Here is a 19,116-nt window from a genome sequence, read left to right as displayed (position 1 = left end):
TCAGCCGCGTGCGAAAAGCTAGCTATCAATAATTTGGCGCCCTCTTTAATTCTTTATCTGTAAAAAATGCAATACAATTTAACTCCAAACTGTTCTAAAAGTCTAAACTTTTGACTGCTATACATTCGATTTTTTTTAATCAAATCCAAATTTCCGCCGTCTGTGGGTCTGTTTGCTTAAAACTACGCAACAAACTGTAACATACTTACAAACTGTACGCAACGGATTTTGATGCGATTTTTTAATAAGAGTGATTCTCGAGGAAGGGGTTTTCTATATAATTTATTATTAGATAAAGCGGTCGAAGCCGCGGGCGGGAAGCAATTGGAAGCAATCAATAAACTTGTCACAATGTTTAATCAATAACGCAGTTGCTAAGTTCGTTAAAATGGCGGTAAATAAAGCTACAACAATAAAAGAGGCAATTAAAAAATGGGAAGAGAAAACTGGACTACACGCGGCGACTGCAACAGAAGTCAGTCTTATTTTCCAATGGCCGCCGATCGAGAAAATGGATACTACGTTGTCGAGCTTGAGTCATTGCGAGTAAGATCAGCAAAATTATTTCAAAAATTTATTTATTTAAATTAGACTTCTTTTAGAAGCACTTTTGAATCGTCGTTACATATTTTTAACATTTACCCCCGATTCGGAAAGCAGTACTTGTATACGTAGTATATTATTATTAGTCTGTGGCAGTACCTATCTATGGAGAAGAATTGGCAACACATTTTCGTACGAATCTAGGGTTTGCACTATCAAAAAGCTATAATCTCGTGTTGAGCCCAGCTTCTAACTCCACACGGCTTTAACTGTTTGACTTTTTAAATAATTTTATAGAAATTAGTTTTTGATCCTTGGTAATATTATTAATTATTATATTACTCCATGGACCATGGAGTCCATCTAAGAAACGAGGGAGGTGGATCCGCGTGGCACAGCTAGTTTATAATCCTCGATGTAGCTGTAAAAAAATTGTTGCCACCTAACCTCTTGACCTACCTTTGAATTGAACTGATTACCTTCTGCCATAGATAATATCATATCTTAATCTTAATCTTAATACTATTATAAAGGCGAAAGTTTGTAAGGATGTATATGGATGTATGGATGTATGGATGTATGGATGTTTGTTACTCTTTCACGTAAAAACTACTGAACCGATTACAATGAAATTTAGCACACACATAGAGGGTAACTTGGATTAACACATAGGATAGGTTTTATCCCGGAAATCCCACGGGAACGGGAACTATGCGGGTTTTCCTTTGAAAACGCGGGCGAAGCCGCGGGCGGAAATCTAGTTATACTATAATGCTTCTGCCCAGCCCCTGGTTTCCTGGAAGAAATCACTACTAAGTGATAAGGCCACCAAATACACAAAATTGTTTCTTGCGTTTATTTTTGTATATTTTAGTAAAGAGTAGGTAAATAAATAATGTAAAATACCAGTTTTCAATATGTATAATTTTTTAGGAAATTAAGTTTATCAACAAATGTGATCGAAAAAGTGACAGGATTGAATAGCTTGAAAAAATTAAGAGTGCTGTCTCTGGGAAGGAATTATATTAAATCGTTCTCAGGAATGGTGAGTTTCTTCGTGTCGTGAAAGAAATCATAAAATTGAATGCATTTTTTACATATAAAAATGAATCGCAAAATGTGTTGGTAAGCGCATAACTCGAGAACTGCTGAACCGATTTCGATAATTCTTTTTTATTATATTCCTTGAAGTACGAGGATGGTTTTTATGTAGAGAAAACGTAAATATGTACCACGGGCGAAGCCGGGGCGGACCGCTAGTTTTACATATTTTTCACTAATCGATTGTTTTTTGGACAAGGCGGTGGAAGGGTCAGCTTTATATTTTGGCTACTTAGTATTTCTTTTTGAAGTGAAACTTTTTCAAGGTCGCGTCATGGCAATACCGTCACTTCATAGAGTAAGGCGACGATTTTGGTATCTTTGAATCTTGCCAAAGAAGTTTCACTTCTGACACGTGTGCTCGAAACACGCTATTTTTTATTATATGAAATAATCGTGCTTTTCAAATAGGTATCAATTAAGTTAAATTCTCAATGTAATTTATTTTAGGAATGTTTAAGCGATACCTTAGAAGAGCTGTGGATATCATATAATTTGATAGAAAAGCTGAAAGGCATTAATGTTTTGAGAAATTTAAAAGTTTTGTACATGAGTAACAATTTGGTGAAAGAGTGGAGTGAATTCAATAAATTACAAGTAAGTTTGCTTCACTACATAGTCAAGACACAACAAAGTCGCTTTTCTGTCCCTTGGTATGCTTAAATCTTTAAAACTACGCAACGGATCTTGATGCGGATTTTTAATAGATAGAGCGATTCAAGAGAAAGGTAAGTATAAATTTTATTAAGCCGCGGGCGGAAAGCTATAGGTCAAAAATTTTATGGGAAAAAATAAAACAAATAAGTATAGTAGAAAGCTTTTTTATTATTGCTTATTCCTATTTATATTATAAATGTGAAGTTACTCTGAAAGTCTCTTGACCACGCATAAACTACTGAACCGATAAAATTTGGCATATATACCTATAATTAAATTGTAGTGTCTGTTTGTAATATGAAAATAACAGCTTATTACTGCATGCATATGGACGTGTAGGATAAATGACTAGTAGTCGATAAATATTTTTATTATTATAATAATTCAGAAGTAAAAATATACAGGAACTCCCTAACCTAGACGATCTTTTGTTCGTTGGCAACCCTCTCTATGACGCGTGCGAACTTGACACATGGCGGTCAGAAGCGGCGCGTCGTTTGCCAAACTTGAAGAAATTAGACGGAGAAACTGTTTTACGGGAAGATGAACCGCCTTTGACTGTTGCTGATATGCAGGTATTTATTTTTACCATTTTAATTTTAGAGTGGCAAAAACTTTGAAAATTTTGACAGTTGTTAAATGTTGCCATATTAACCTTGTGTTTTGAAATAAACAATCTATTTTTAGTTTTAATTATTATGATATTATAACGTAATTTAGTTTTATTTAATTTAAAGCTAACCTACCTACTCATTTCTATTAACAATTTTGATTATTTTCATCGCGAATCTATACTAATATTATAAAACTGAAGAGTTTGTTTGTTTGTTTGAACGCGCTAATCTCGGGAACTATTGGTCCGATTTGAAAAATTCTTTCGGTGTTAGATAGCCCATTTATCGAGGAAGGTTATAGGCTATATATCATCACGCTACGACCAATAGGGGTGGAGCCACGGGGGTGAAACCGCGCGGAGCAGGTAGTACATCAATAAAGTTCAATTTTTTTTCAGCCTGATGGTGGCGATGCAGTGGAAACCCTAGTCAGTGCAGAAACAAATAACTGAAGAATAAAGTCTTACTATGAAATATTGTTTTCTTTTTTAATTCCTTAATCGCTTTTCCCACGTTCCACTGCAAGAATTGCTATGAAATACACATTTGAGAAACCCGTGTTGTGATACGGGAACACGATTTATGCAAACAAATGTTAATTTTCTCATATAATATTGTCAATTTCGGTAATTATTGAATAAACGTTGAAATATAAACACGGTGTTTTATTTAACACTAACAGCTGTTTTTCCCACCTTTCCCTTCTAAGGGTTAACAAAAATATTAAGTCTAATTTCTGTTTTGTCTAATTTTCATGACGTAGTTATGACTTATGCCGAACAGACAAACATATAAATTAAAAAGTTACAGATCAACTAGTTTTCGAGTTACTCTACTTCTTTAAATTGGTTAGGTTATAGTACAATTATTTTGACGAATCTAAAGATTTAAATTTTGCTATGTGGAGAAAATAAAACAACAAAATTACACAAATAATTTTATTTACACAGTAAATTACCCTATTATTGTATATCTTCACGGAAGGCAATGTTCTTTACATCTATACTTAAACACTAAATAAAACACTTTTATGAGCAAATGACTCCCCCCCTCCCTCTAAATCTCAAGTTTAACTCACCCCCCCTTTTCCATTTAAATACACTTACACGATTCAAAGTGATACACCTATAGATAGATATATCTATGTGTATACGTAATTGTCTATGTGTGTGTACACGTTTGTAAATTACCCGCATAGTAAAAAAAAAACTTGTGCATTTGAAAATCTTCACTCACACGATACTCAAACAAATCAATAAATATTAGGAAGAATTTACGAAACTATGGCGTTCAATGTGCATGAAAAAAATATTTTCCCATTATTAGTTGACACACAACACCTTGAAATAACATGAGACAATTTTTTTCGTCGTTACTTGCCACCATCCAAAAAAAAAACAATCGCCACACCAACTGTCAAAGTGACATTTGAAATTACACAAATGTGACATTTTATTTTATTCGCGCCAAAATCAATCGCAAGATATTCGAGAATACAGAATTAGTATTATTATTATTACAACCTTGACCTTGCTGTTAAAGTCACTGATAGGACATTTAACACTTTTCCATATGGTACTCATTACATTATTTGTCATTTTAACTGACAGATAAAACTTATCCAGAAGTTGTTAAACACGACGAATAAATCGTTTTTCAATGAACCCTGACAAATATTATGAACATTTTAGTTTTTCAAATTGTTGTTCCTAAATCACATTTGACACAAAAAACAATATTGAGATATTTTCAAGTACATAATATATCCATCTTATTAGGTAAATTTAATTTTTGATTGTTTATTGAAGTGAAACTTCTTTACACATCGGGGTTGGAAAAAATTTAGTGTAACATTTTTTCGTTACGCGTGACATTTTTCCGTTACGCGCCATCTTTTTCTTATCCCTACCACGCGTGATTCGACGTATTTCTGAAAAGTTGCATATAGTAAATTATTTTTTGAAAAATAAGGTCATAAAGAAGTTTCATTTCTTACGTGTGTACACTAGTACACGTACACATATTTTTATTTCTTTTGTAAATAGGTAATAGTGATAATTTATTAGTTTATTCAAGGAATTTACAGACATTATGCCAAAAAATGCAACTGATCTCTCGTTTTTTTCAAATAATAATGAATGTTTAGTTTTTTTTTCGAATTTACATATAAATTCGTCTTAAATGATCAGCTGTAGTTATGGCGTTACATTGAGGGCAAATTTTCTTAGCTCGAAGCGATTGCAACCAACATACCTGTGAAGAGAAACTAAAATAAAACAAACATACAAAAACAGGACTAATGGAAACATTTTTTTTCTTGTAAATGAGTATATACAGGGTGTAATCGTTTCTCGTTTTATTTTTAAAAATTTATTACGGCCATTTTACTCATTAGGTTAGGTACTTTCGACATCAGTTTAAAGTTTTTTGATATCTGTAATAGTTACGGAATAATCGCCTGTGCACACTTAACGATTACACCCTGTATATACGTATCAACTAATTGTTGAAATAAAAAAAAAAAAACTTGAGCGATGTCAAGGGACATCCGGATGGAACGAAGTGTTAATTTAGAGAGAGACAGACAGAGAACCACGCGCACGCCGCACAACTCTAGCAAAGTGTCGTTACAACTTTTCGTAACAATTTTTTCCGTCTAGCCCCCTTTCACAACGCGCGATAAGGAACTTCGTTCCAATACCAATTTCTAAAAAAAAAACAGTTTTTTTTTAAATTATTTTTGACTCAAAGAAGGAATATTTTATAGAGATATTACTGCAGTTGCTTATGTCAAGTATTTTCTATATTATAAGGTAGTTTTTATCAAGAAAACATCATATAAACGGGATGAAATCCATACTAATATTATAAAAACGAAAGTAACTCTGTCTGTCTGTCTGTTACTCAATCACGCCTAAACTGCTGAACCAATTTTCATGAAATTTGGTATGGAGATATTTTGATACCCGAGAAAGGCTTCTTTTTGTACCGGTAAAATGACGCAATCCCGGAAATCCCACGGGAACGGTAACTATGCGGGTTTTTCTTTGACTGCGCGGCCGAAGCCGCGGGCGGAAACCTAGTATACAATAAAAAAGAAAAATAAATCATTATAAAAATACTCACTTCACAGTACACATGCCAACACTGTATCGATACCGCCGGCGACGTATAAGGTCCGAGACAAATTAGGCATTTTGCCTGAAAATAAAATCAATAATCAGAACATCTATATTCTATACTAATATAACAAGCTGAAGAGTTTGTTTGTTCGAACGTGCTAATCTCAGGAACTACTGGTCCGATTTGAAAAATTATTTCCGTGTTAGATAGCCCATTTATCGAGGAAGGCTATAGGCTATATATCACCACGCTAAGATCAATAGGAAGGGAGCAATGCGGGTGAAACCGCAGAGCACAGCTAGTAATAAATGTATGAGAAGTGTTAAATAAGTTGAATAAAGAGTCTTAGGGCCGATTTTTCAATCCTTGGTTAAAATTTATCCGTCCAATAAAGTATTACACGAACATATTACAAATACAGACAATTAGAATACATTTTTGAAATGGTAGTTTAATACGTTATTCAACGAATAAGTTTTAACCAGGGATTGCAAAATTAGCCCTTAAACATTTTTTGACATATGGTTATCATTTTACCTGACATAATCTAAACAGGTCATATCTAGAACTTATCTAAAGGGCTATAAGTCAAAAACAGTGCATACCTCTAACGCAGTGTTTTGTTTCTTCTCCAAATCTTTGATTTTCGCTTTCAACGCTTGAATTCTTGTCTGGAATAAAAAAAGAAGATAATTAAACTCAAACTCAAACATTTATTTATTGAAGTGAAACTTCTTTATCGGGGTTGGACAAAAATTTAGTGTAACATTTTTGCGTTACGCCGTACGCGTGACATTTTTGCGTTACGCCGTACGCGTGACATTTTTGCGTTACGCCATACTCGTGACATTTTTAAGGTCATAAAGAAGTTTCACTTCTTACGTGTGTACTCTAGTACACGCATACATTTTTTCAATTAGACTTCTTCTAGAAGCACTTTTGAAACGTCATTACATATTTTTAACATTTACCACCGATTCGGAAAGCAGTATCTATGGAGAAGAACCGACAAGAAACTCCATAGTTAGACCAAGATAAAGAATTTGAAAACTATTGTTACCATTATAAATGACAAATTGAAGCAATTTCTAAGAGCTAATACAGTTAAAAAAAAATAGCGTGTGTGTCGAGCACACGTGTCAGAAGTGAAACATTCAATGATACCAAAATAGTCGCTTTACTCCATGACGTGACGGTATTGCCATGACACGACCTTGAAATTTTACTCTCAACGCGCCTAAAGAAGTTTCACTTCAATATAATTTCGCGGGTAAAACCGCAGGCGACAGCTAGTATAGTATTATAATATTTCTAACCTCTGCGCTAGCTTCCACTAAACCGTTTGGCCTGTGACTCTTCTCCACGTCTTCTCTTTCATTCTCTTCTCTTTCGTTCTCTTCTTCGTTGTCATTTGACTCTTCTGTTTGATCTTCCGTCTGAAAAGTGTTCAAATATTTCAGAATTTTATTATTTTTATAGAGTAGAATATTATATTTATTTATTACTAATTACTAATATTATAAAGAGGAAAGGTTTGTATGTATGTATATATGGTTTTCACGCATAAACTACTGGACCGATTTTGATGAAATTTGGCACAGATAATCTTTAGACCCTGAGAAAGAACATAGGCTACCTTTTATTGCGAAATATGTACCACGGGCGAAACCGGGGCGGACCGCTAGTAGTAAATAAATACACACACATTTTTTTTGGCGCAACTACAAACAAAAAAGTACTTCACTAAGTACTTACATATCGAAAATCTTTCAAATAAACACAAAAAATGAGATGTTTTTTTTAAATCGGCTGCCAAGTTCACAAAGCCGCGGGTTAAAGCTAGTTCTATAACTTACATCGGGTGCTATACGAGAGGGGGAATATTGTGGTGGCCCATACAGCTCTGTGTCTTCGTCGTGGTCTACCACCTGAAAATAGAACACAGAATATTATAAAAAAAAATGTTTTTTATTTCATTATTGAAGTGAAACTTCTTTATAGGGGTTGGAAAAAATTTAGTGTAACATTTTTTCGTTACGCGAGACATTTTTCCGTTACGCGCCATCTTTTTCTTATCCCTACCACGCGTGATTCGACTTATTTCTGTGTTGCATATTATAGTAAATTATTTTTTGAAAAATAAGGTCACAAAGAAGTTTCACTTCTTACGTGTGTACACTAATACACGCACACATTTTTTATTGTATACTTATGTGGAAATGAATGTCTCATTGTTATCGTGTAAAAAATCAAGTTAGGTTATTACTTATTAATAAGTTTAAAATATCAAGTTGTGTGAAATAATGAATCTAGTTGTTTATGGCACGTCATTGTTGTCATGTCAATCCTACTATAGTGGAGCCAATTTAATAGGCAACATTTGACGTCTATCAATTTTATCTTCATAGGGTGGTAACCTGCATAAAAACATCGATTAAAGTGAATTAATCGATACGGACTTGAAACAATTGTCAATCGAACTTGAAACACATGTCAATAATTTATGATAATTTTTATTCCCAAGTAATCAATGCATTCGATTCTAGATGTCTGATTTCGATTTTTAGAGTAACGTCTCTGGTATTTAAAAAGAAAAAAGGTTTATTGACACAAAATTGTAGCGACGTCAGTTCTTTAAATCAGAAATTGTTTATTATGTTTAGAATGGTTTATCAGTAAAATCAAATCCTAAAATTACTTATATCGGTCATTATTATAATAAATAATATGTAATCGTAATTGAAAAAAGTTAAGCAAATGTGCAGTTCTAACAAAACGAAATATCATGTTATTCTATGTTGTCGTTACTAGGTTACGTTGTTGAATTTTGTTGAACTGTCAAATGTTGCCTATTAAAATGGCTCTACTATAATATTATAAATGCGAATGTTTGTGTATGTGCGTGCTTCACGCAAATATTACTGAACCGATTACAATGAAATTTAGCACACACATAGAGGATAACTTTGATTAACACATAGGATCAATGAGATAATATAACTACGCATGGAGGAGACACCACGAACAAAATCTGTGCGCCATTTTTATGCTCTAAGTTTTAAAAATTATTATCTAGTTAGGTACTTACCGATGAAAAGTTATGTTAGTCACTTTTCCGTATTAATTGTGCAATATCGTAACACATACGAAGGCATATTTGATGCGTTTCACTTTAAAACAAGTAAAAAATGAGCGTGCGGTTAAGCCATATGGCTTATGTTGAGCGGAACATAAGTGATGTAGGCGGTGTCGTCCCCATATGTATATCTCAATGCATAGGATAGGTTTTATCCCGGAAATCCCACGGGAACGGGAACATTGCGGGTTTTTCTTTGAAAACGCGGGCGAAGCTGCGGGCGGAAAGCTAGTATTTAATATTTATCATTATAATGTCTGGTCCACTCACAAGCGCACGGTCCGTGGACGCTCGCCGCACGCTGGTGCCGGGCCGTGCGTCGGCCGGTTGTAATGCGGCCGCTCGCACTCGCCACTCACCACACCATTGGTATTCGGCACCGAAACCGCTTGGCTCATCGTTCTATTGTAACGATTTAATAATGTGAAATGAAAATAATGCTAGCTATTGAAAACAATTAAAAAATACAAAATTTCAAACTTGTGCAGTGGCAGTTGGTAGACATTAACGGTCTTACTAATAAAATGTTACCCATTCGCTATGCAATGGATTAGTTATTGCAATAACCTGTCTTGTATTTATGATTGACGTTTCATGTGAGCAAGAGCAGGACACAGCTATGGTAGAAAATGGTAGAAATGTATCCATTGTTTAACTTTTTATTAGTAAGGCCGTAAATGTTAAATGCATAAACTTTACTGTCTATACCTTGAATTTTTAAAATTTGTAAAAAAGCTATCAATCAAGAGAAAACAACACAATGTATAACTTATAAATCACTACATTACTACTGTATAGTATAAAAAAACAAAGTCGCTTTCTTTGTCCCTATGTATGCTTAAATCTTTAAAACTACGCAACGGATTTTGATGCCGTTTTTTTTTAATAGATAATATATGGAGTCAAGAGGAAGGTTTGAGTATAATATGATTTAAACGGTTCTAGACAAAGAGGGCGAAGCCGCGGGCGATAAGCTAGTAGACATTAAATTTGATATGCACTCACTTTTTATACCTTGATTTTTTAAAATTTGTAAAGAAAAACTATCAATGAAGAGAAAACTACACAATGTATCTTCTTATATATAAAAATGAATCGCAAAATGTGTTGGTAAGCGCATAACTCGAGAACGGCTGAACCGATTTCGATAATTCTTTTTTTATTATATTCTTTGAAGTACGAGGATGGTTTTTATGTAGAGAAAACGTAAATATGTACCACGGGCGAAGCCGGGGCGGACCGCTAGTAATTTATAAATATAATATGTTAGAGCGTGGTTGTTTTACGTAATTAAATACTGGTATAATATGTCTTAGACATCTTCACTCGACCAAAGTCAAGACAAGAATGCCCCGCAACTGTGGACAACTGTTATTATTTTATAGGACGATCACAACAACCATTCGAGATGTGTGAGTCAGCACAACATTTGAGTTGTTTTGAGCATTATTTTAAAAATATTATTATTGTTAAAATAATTAAGTTCATCAATTGTTAACTCTTAAAATATAATATTATCGTTAAATTAAAAGCACTATCATATATCATCAAGTACCCACCTCAACATCAATACTGCCCTCCTCCGAGCTCGTGTCCGGCACATCCTCGTCCATCTCCGCGCCTGTCCGCTTCAGACATCTCAACGCATGTCTGTGCAGTCTCGACGCAGGGAACGTAGTATTGCATATCGGACACTCGCCTTGTTGGGGCTGTGGGGAGCGTCGGCGGGAGCGGAGACGACGAAGTCGGTTGGTGTGTACCCGCTGGAATAATAAATAAAAAAATATTCAGTACCTTTGAAGAGAAACAAAAATAAAAAAAAAGTATGCGTGTACTAGAGAAACTTCTTTATGACCTTAAAAATGTCACGAGTATGGCGTAACGCAAAAATGTCACGCGTACGGCGTAACGCAAAATTGTCACGCGTACGGCGTAACTCTATGGGCGTAACGCAAAAATGTTACACTAAATTTTTGTCCAACCCCGATAAAGAAGTTTCACTTCAAAAATTGGTTGCCTGTAAAGTCGGTATACGGACGAAAGTTTAACGTGACAACGACTTTTTATGTCTGTCTCTCTCGCTCTTAGGCGGGCTAACCATGCCTGCGTGCCTCTCACTCACTCTCATTGTGAGCGCATAACGTGAGCGGAGCGTAACGCAGTTTCTTGAAGTGTCACCCGGCAAACCAATTTATAAGACGTTGTCACGTCAACAAACAGACAATAACAACACTAAAGGAAATATTTTTTTCTTGTAACTAAATAAATAAATATTTCAGGACAATTTTCAGACACGGCACGATCTGATCCCATACTAAGCTTTCGCTTGTGTTATGTAAACCAGATGGCTGATAAACATACATACATAATTTTAAATAAATACCTATATAGATAATTAACACCCAGACACAGGGCAAACATCTATGTTCATCACACAAATATTTGCCCCGGATGGGAATCGTACCCACAACCTGTGAGTTGGAAGGCAGGGCCACTACCAACTGAGCCAACCGGTCAGTCAAGGAATAGGAACAATATATATATCCTTGTAATATCCTTGTAATTTATTTTTTATTTATAATAAAAGAACATAACAGTCATACATACATGCTTTAAATATAAAAAAGTTTTAAAATTGTAACAGAACACATAACATGTTCTATTACTAAAAAAAAACAACATATAAAACAACGAGCTTCACGCAAATGAACTATTCTTTCTATATAAAGGAATATAAATAAAAATATCTGCAAATTACAAAAAACTTGTAAAACTCGAGAACGGCTGAACCGATTTAGTTAATTCTTTTTTTATTATATTCCTTGGTGTAAGGTCCTAGTAAGGTTCTTATGAAGAGAAAACGTAAACACATACCACGGGCAAAGCTGGGGCGGATGGCTTGTTGTAAATAAAACTTGTCATCCTATAAAGTACAGATTTACCATTTTTTTCTACATAGAGCATTAGCCAACATTCAAGTATTGTTTTAAATGCAGTGATGTTATTGACTTTAAATTGAACTATATTTATTCCTAAATAGGAACTGAATTTGTACAACATTTGTTGAGAGCATTCATACATAATTCTTATATTCCTACATCACCTGACTACCGACTAAGTATATACTAAAAATAGCAACAGGTTCAACCACATTAGTTCTAAAGAAAAATAAAATACTTTATTCTATTTTTACTACCCTTATATGGAGATAGCCCACTATAATACACTCAAAAACCAATTATTATCGATAAAAACATACCTGATACACATCACTACCGAGACAGCCAGAAACATCGACATCCTCCTCACTAGGATTATCGACACTAGTACTCGAGCCTGGTACCGGCGCACTAGGACTATTTGAACTTAGTTTCCGTTTAGAAGCATTAGACAACTTCTGCAAACGTTCTACTTCTAACGACAAATGACTATCCAATTCACCCTGTCTTATCGTACAACTACATACAGGACAATTAGGCAACTCCGACACTTTTTTCCTATTCCTAACACCGTTCAATATCACACTATCATCGTATATCGAGTTAAAACTATTCATCGAATTAGAACCCCCTTCCATATTATACATCACTACGGGTAACATTTCATTTAAGTTTTGTTGACACACAAATATCTGAAAACATCGCGATTGTTAACAAATCAAACGCGTTTTTGAGTTGCCGAACGCGTTAATGGAACTTCCATTGTCATAGCAGCACTCATCTTGCAGACACCGAAATTGTAATTTACGTAAATTACGGTAATAATCGTTAGCAAAACAATAACAAATAGGTCGTTTACGTTTTTTTTCTTTCAAATAAATTTTGAATTGACACTTGACATTGACATGTGACGCATTTGACGCTCACGGCCATAGTCTACAAACTGCAGAAAGGAGACATCTCGGAGCTATTAAGTTATAAACAGACGTTCGAATTTGGTACGGACCGCACCGTGACCTTGGTGCGCTCCGGACCATATTCGATCATGTGTACAGTGGTCCGCCGGACATAATTATTATTATTGACGGTGTAGCGACGACAAGCCAATTTACGAGTTACCGAAATATTTCAAGTGTAGTACCTACTAAGAAAGTTCCCACCATAGGTTCACACGGTAACTCCTATATAAACAGTTCGTGCGCTATGCATGCACAGTTAAGGGCTTGTCGGGATGCGGGTTGGTCGCATTAGGTCGAATATTAATTACATACCGAATAAATATATGTAGTTAAAGAAATATAACCTTTGCGTAGTTATTCATCTTTTATTACACCCGCACATAACAAGCATTAACATTGGTGACCCCGACAAAAAGTGAATATTATATTAGTGAATTGCATAGATATCGTTTGTTTAAAATTTAATTCAAAATGAATCCGGCAGTTCCAATTAGAGCGGACGAGAGTGAAAATGCTCTTGCGCAGATGCTCTCTCACTGTGTCAATTGGATATGTTATTACCATTACCGCTATAAGCACAACGCCAGCAAGTGCATTCAACCTTGTGCGTGGCAGAAGCAGCAGGAGAGCCAACAAAAAAACTAAATACGGTACAGACAGAGGCGGATGTCTGTTCCACCGTAAATAAACGCCTGTGTATAAGAGATAGAAAAAGTAATCTTAAGTTTTTAGTGGACACCGGCGCTAATGTTTCAGTTTTACCAGTGTCGAAAAATAACCAATCCGCGAGTGAGTGTACTGTGTAGTGATTATAAAGTGTAGTTTAGTGTAATTAAGACATTTGGTACTAAGTTAATGACTTTAGATCTTAGTTTACGGCGACCGTATAAATGGTTATTTATTATCGCCAATGTTTTTGTTTATAAAGTGCAGATTTTTTTTAAGCACCCTAGGGCCGATGCATCGCTCGCACTTATGACGGACGCATCGGATACTCATGTAGGTTATTTTTCTAAGGATCTATCTAAGATTGAACGCAAGTATAGTACGTATATAGGGAGTTATTAGCAATTTACTTGGCTATTCGTCATTTTCGGAATATGGTCGAAGGACGACAGTTAGCGGTGTATACGGATCACAAACCGTTAATTTATGCATTTTCTAAAGTAAATAGCGAGAAAGAGCTACCCAGACGTACACGACACTTGATATTCATTAGTGAGTTCACAACGGATTTGAAACACGTTAGTGGGCAAGATAATGTCGTTGCAGATTTGTTATCACGAGTCGCAACAATAAGTTGTCCCACTGTAATAGATTACGCAGAACTTGCTTAGAATCAACAACAAGATTCTTATATGTTACAATTATCTAATTCGAAAGACGCTAATAATAGGTCAAAGAAAATAATGTTACTTGAAAGCGGTACATTTATTTATTGTAATTTAGATAATGATAAAATTAGACCCTATTTGACTGATAAATTTCGACGTATTGCTTTTGATAGTGTACATAATTTATGTCATCCCGGAATAAGGACTACACGCAAATTGATTCAAAATCGTTTTTATTGGCCAAATATGATTCGTCACGTTGGCCAATGGGTTAAAAGTAAAAACATGCATTGAATGTCAACGATCGAAGGTTAATCGACATACAATGTCAGGTTTAGGATCGTTTCTGCAGTGCGATAGGTTTGAACATATTTATGTTGATTTAATTGGACCTTTACCCACTTCACCCGAAGGTTTTAGGACGTATTGCCTAACCATAGTGACAGGGGGACGCGATGGCCAGAATGTTTTCCTACGAGATATATAACTGCTGAAACGGTTTCGCGTGTAATATATGAAGGATGGATCTCTCGTTTTGGTTGTCCGAAAAAGCTAACAAGCGATCAAGGACGCCAATTCGAAAGTCAATTATTTGCTACACTAATGAAGTTATTAGGTATTAATAAGTTGCGTACGACACCTTACCACCCACAGAGTAATGGGGCGGTAGAGCGTTGGCATAGGTCGCTTAAAGCGGCATTAATGGCTCGTTTATGCAATATATCATCATCTTGGGTTACGGAATTACCAACTGTGTTGCTAGGACTTAGAACAGCAGTAAGAAGTGATACCGGCATAAGCGCAGCAGAAATTACGTACGGAACAACTTTACGATTACCAGGTGATTATTACGATAAAAAATCGAGTTTTGAATTAGATAGCAGTCTTGAGTATGTAAGTAAATTACGAGACTCTATTAGGAAATATCAGTCAGTAGCTATTAGGCAGAATGAAAGACGGAACATATTTATTCACCCCGATTTAAAAAAGTGCGATTATGTTTTTGTAAGAAACGACGCAGTACGTAAGCCTTTATAACCAACATACGACGGTCCTTATCGTGTGTTGAGTCGAAAGGAAAAGGTATTTTATATTCAAATGACTGGCAGGAAAGTTAGAATATCTGTAGACCGTCTAAAACCTGCATATTATTTGAATGATGATAGTGATACGATATCTGGGGCAGATACTAAGGTTCCGTTACAAATTCCAAGTAGCGAATTGCCTAATACACATACCACGCGTAGTGGAAGAGCTATACGATTACCGGTACGATTTAGGTAATAGTATTGTATTTGTAATTGTTTCAACTATTTCATATTTATTAGAATTACGATGATTATAAGTATTCATAAGACTTCATAGAAATGTATAATAAATACTTAGTAATCAACACATCGTATTTAATAAATAATAGCACTTATGAAATTTGAAACGAGTTTTTTGTTCATTGTTTAACGTTTTAAGTATGGTATTTCAAATTTATGTTTGTGTTGAGTTTTGATTGAAATGTTTACTACTTAGAAATTTAAGTACTTTTGATTTATGGCTTTTGAGTGTTTAGTAGTAGCCTTTGTAATATTAAACGATACAAGTGTAAAGAACGTATTGGGATTTGAAATGTTAATGTTACTAAGTGTTAGATGACGTGTAACAATTATCGCACGCCACTTAGAAGACCCAACCGAGTTTTTGTAATAACATAGTTTAACGAAATTAGGTGTTAACTGTTAACCACTTGTATACGATACGTATTGATTGATTTATATTGTGAACATTTTTTATATTTTATATTGTAAACATTTTGTACCTAACCTTATAGCGACATTTTATATACACCCATCTGTTTATTGTTTAATTTTATTGTAAGATTTTTTTACTTGTATACCTTTTTTATTTTAAGGGGGGAATGATGTAGCGACGACAAGCCAATTTACGAGTTACCGAAATATTTCAAGTGTAGTACCTACTAAGAAAGTTCCCACCATAGGTTCACACGGTAACTCCTATATAAACAGTTCGTGCGCTATGCATGAACAGTTAAGGGCTTGTCGGGATGCGGGTTGGTCGCATTAGGTCGAATATTAATTACATACCGAATAAATATATGTAGTTAAAGAAATATAACCTTTGCGTAGTTATTCATCTTTTATTACACCCGCACATAACAAGCATTAACAACGGTACGGTTGGTTCGATGGTTTTTTCATCCGAACTTGGTGCGGACCGTACCAAATTCGCGCGTGTGGACGGGCGATCGCACCGGACAGCGCATTAGTCATAGACTATATACTTATTGCAGCTTTAGTCACAGTTCCACAGTCACAGTTCTACCGCCAAACAAAACGGACGTCGGTCGATCGTTATCAATGGCGATGGCGTCGGATGACGTGGCTAATACTGAAAAAAGATTAATAATATAAATTTTAGAACTCTACAAAGATTTATGATATGACTGCATATGTCTGAATGAATTCTTTTCTCTTCGTTTTCTTCTTTTCAATGGTTGTAACTTGTACTTGTACTTGTACCAAAAGAAGCCTTGAACTGAGGTCTACATGTGAAAAAAATACAACATTCTAACCACGAATTTATTACGAGAAATAGATTTTCAAAGAATTCGGTTTGACTTTTAATGAGATTACTATGATCAATGCTCGAAATATTCACAAAAAAAGGAGATTAATTGGTATTAATTTGATATTATTGAATTGTCTTATAAATCTAAGATATTTTTTTGTTCCGTTAATTTATTACATATAAGGATTAAGTACCTACCTATAATATTATATTGAAATATCGACTATAACTAACGACTAAAACATAAACAAAAACTTGGTAATAGATAGATGATATATATAATTTTGTTTACTAGGGACATCCCTGACATTCTTTGAAAATCTATATCTCGTAATAACTTCGTGGCTAGAATGTGGTATTTTTATCACATGTAGAACTCAGTTCAAGGTTTCTTTTGGTACTTAACAGAGCTTCTACTAACGCCTGCATATAATATAAAAAAATAAAAACGAAAATCAGTAAAAATTAAAATACTTTCGCCTCTATCGACAATATCGAAAATTTCAAAAAGGGATTATTTGCGCCTTTAATCACTTCATATATTAGCAACATAATAAATTATCTAGTCACTAGTGTATCTATTTTTTTTATACGAATTTATTTAGCTCAGTCGGCCGCGAAAATTCCAATATTTTAAATGTTTTTTTAAAAATCGTAAATTTAATCCTAATTTTTAAACAAAGAATATTTTCTTTATGCGGCAATGCCTGGACGGATAGCCGAAACCGATTGAATATTGAAACTGTAAAGGCGAAGCTGCAAATCAATTAAATGCAATTTTAAATTATCGTGCAAAGATTTTTATACATTCGCTTTAGAAAATGAAGAGCTATTAAAAGCTGTTTCTTCCAACAGCAAATATAAATGCCAAAAATAAATTTTCTCTATTTAACATTGCTGTTTTAATTATCTCCCGTAAAAAATAACTAAACTCGTATTTTTGATGCTGTTAACCCTTAAATCAAATACTGGCAGCCCTAGGTGCGGTGCGGTCGTGTGGCGAGTCGATCGCACCGCACGAGTACGGTGGTCCGGTCGCACCAGTTCGAACGTCTGTTTATAACTTTAGAAATTACAAGCATAGAGTAGAGAAATGATCTTAAATAACAAGACCCTGTTATTTAGATTTCTATGTCTGTAGGTGATCTTTCCTCAGGATCGACTTTGTAAGATCAGCAACCCAGTCCCCAGTTATAAACCTTAACATTACTTTTTTAGTATTATTTCCCAAAGGTTAATTTTTACGTTCCATATAATACAAACTTCTGTTTATTAAGTCAGGGTGTTGGGAAATTATCATTTTTTATTTTATCCCAGCTGAAATTAGCCATTTTACTCGTAAAAAGGGTATTCTGCGTATACGAAAAGGTTTGTTAGCTGCTTTACCATCGACGGATTCCTCGTTGAAAGGGTTGCCAATTTGGGAGTTTTAATTCCCTAATTTTTGGGCCAAATTTAAAATATTTTAAATACGGGCAAAGCAAATTAACTACACTATCTGAACCACGCAGATTCGCCGGCTCTGCAAAGGACTTTTTTGCCTTAATATTTTTCATTCGTATCTGTATGGCACAGCATGATGATTGTTGAACAATTCAACACAAACATTTTCAATTAAAATAAGTAATGTAAACTATTTATAGATAAACTTTGAAAACTAGCGACTACACAAAGGATTGTTTGATTATAATATGAAGTTTATAAACTTATTATATTACTTATTACTTAATAGGCAGAAATATTGGGTTGACATTATAAGCACAAAGCATTTATATTTATTCCACCTAGTGATTCGAGCTCGTATGTAAGATCAATTCCTTGTCCTTCTGTAGATTTATTCTTAAACTCAAATATTTATATTCAACTAGACTTCTAGAAGCACTTTTGAATCGTCATTACATATTTCTTCCATATAACACCGATTATTTACTTTAGAACTGCAGCATTTAGCACATTTATAGTCAACTAGGTTTCCGCCCGCGGCTTCGCCCGCGCAGTCAAAGAAAAACCTGCATAGTTCCCGTTCCCGTGGGATTTCCGGGAACGCGTCATTTTCCCGGGATAAAAAGTAGCCTATGTCCTTTCTCGGGTATCAAAATATCTCCATATCAAATTTCATGAAAATTGGTT

At 34.6% G+C, this 19,116-nt stretch overlaps 2 protein-coding genes across 2 annotated transcripts; one reads left to right on the top strand and one right to left on the bottom strand.

Annotated features, from left to right (window-relative positions):
* The first annotated feature begins 388 nt into the window (after positions 1 to 388).
* LOC149895585 (dynein axonemal light chain 1-like) lies at positions 389 to 3,571 on the top strand. Its single transcript, XM_090118905.1, has 5 exons — positions 389 to 546; positions 1,477 to 1,588; positions 2,095 to 2,241; positions 2,706 to 2,876; positions 3,314 to 3,571. The coding sequence occupies exons 1-5, from the start codon at positions 389 to 391 to the stop codon at positions 3,365 to 3,367; spliced, it is 642 nt and encodes a 213-aa protein (XP_089975031.1). The 3' UTR covers positions 3,368 to 3,571.
* Positions 3,572 to 3,848: 277 nt separating this feature from the next.
* RNF220 (ring finger protein 220) lies at positions 3,849 to 12,976 on the bottom strand. The gene is made up of 8 exons (XM_090118904.1): positions 12,434 to 12,976; positions 10,734 to 10,937; positions 9,445 to 9,576; positions 7,895 to 7,966; positions 7,355 to 7,474; positions 6,644 to 6,709; positions 6,042 to 6,116; positions 3,849 to 5,168 (listed from the first exon to the last, which is right to left on the bottom strand). The coding sequence occupies exons 1-8, from the start codon at positions 12,773 to 12,775 to the stop codon at positions 5,076 to 5,078; spliced, it is 1,104 nt and encodes a 367-aa protein (XP_089975030.1). The 5' UTR covers positions 12,776 to 12,976; the 3' UTR covers positions 3,849 to 5,075.
* Positions 12,977 to 19,116: the final 6,140 nt, after the last annotated feature.

This window comes from Colias eurytheme, chromosome 31 (genome assembly GCF_061535395.1).
Source record: "Colias eurytheme isolate Ceu_HAF_F1 chromosome 31, ilColEury1 Martin Lab GWU primary, whole genome shotgun sequence".
In the NCBI taxonomy this organism is placed as follows: domain Eukaryota; kingdom Metazoa; phylum Arthropoda; class Insecta; order Lepidoptera; family Pieridae; genus Colias; species Colias eurytheme.
This window is presented reverse-complemented; position numbering and strand designations above follow the sequence as displayed.

Bases quoted from the DNA above. Each gene is read 5' to 3' on its own strand.
- LOC149895585 (XM_090118905.1), top strand. From the start codon at position 389: ATGGCGGTAAATAAAGCTACAACAATAAAAGAGGCAATTAAAAAATGG. The intron at 1,589-2,094 runs GTGAGTTTCTTC...AATTTATTTTAG, and splicing joins TTAAATCGTTCTCAGGAATG to GAATGTTTAAGCGATACCTT. The intron at 2,877-3,313 runs GTATTTATTTTT...ATTTTTTTTCAG, and splicing joins TGACTGTTGCTGATATGCAG to CCTGATGGTGGCGATGCAGT.
- RNF220 (XM_090118904.1), bottom strand. From the start codon at position 12,775: ATGTTACCCGTAGTGATGTATAATATGGAAGGGGGTTCTAATTCGATG. The intron at 7,475-7,894 runs GTAAGTTATAGA...AACACTTTTCAG, and splicing joins CCTCTCGTATAGCACCCGAT to ACGGAAGATCAAACAGAAGA. The intron at 5,169-6,041 runs GTGAGTATTTTT...TTCTCTTCACAG, and splicing joins GTTGGCATGTGTACTGTGAA to GTATGTTGGTTGCAATCGCT.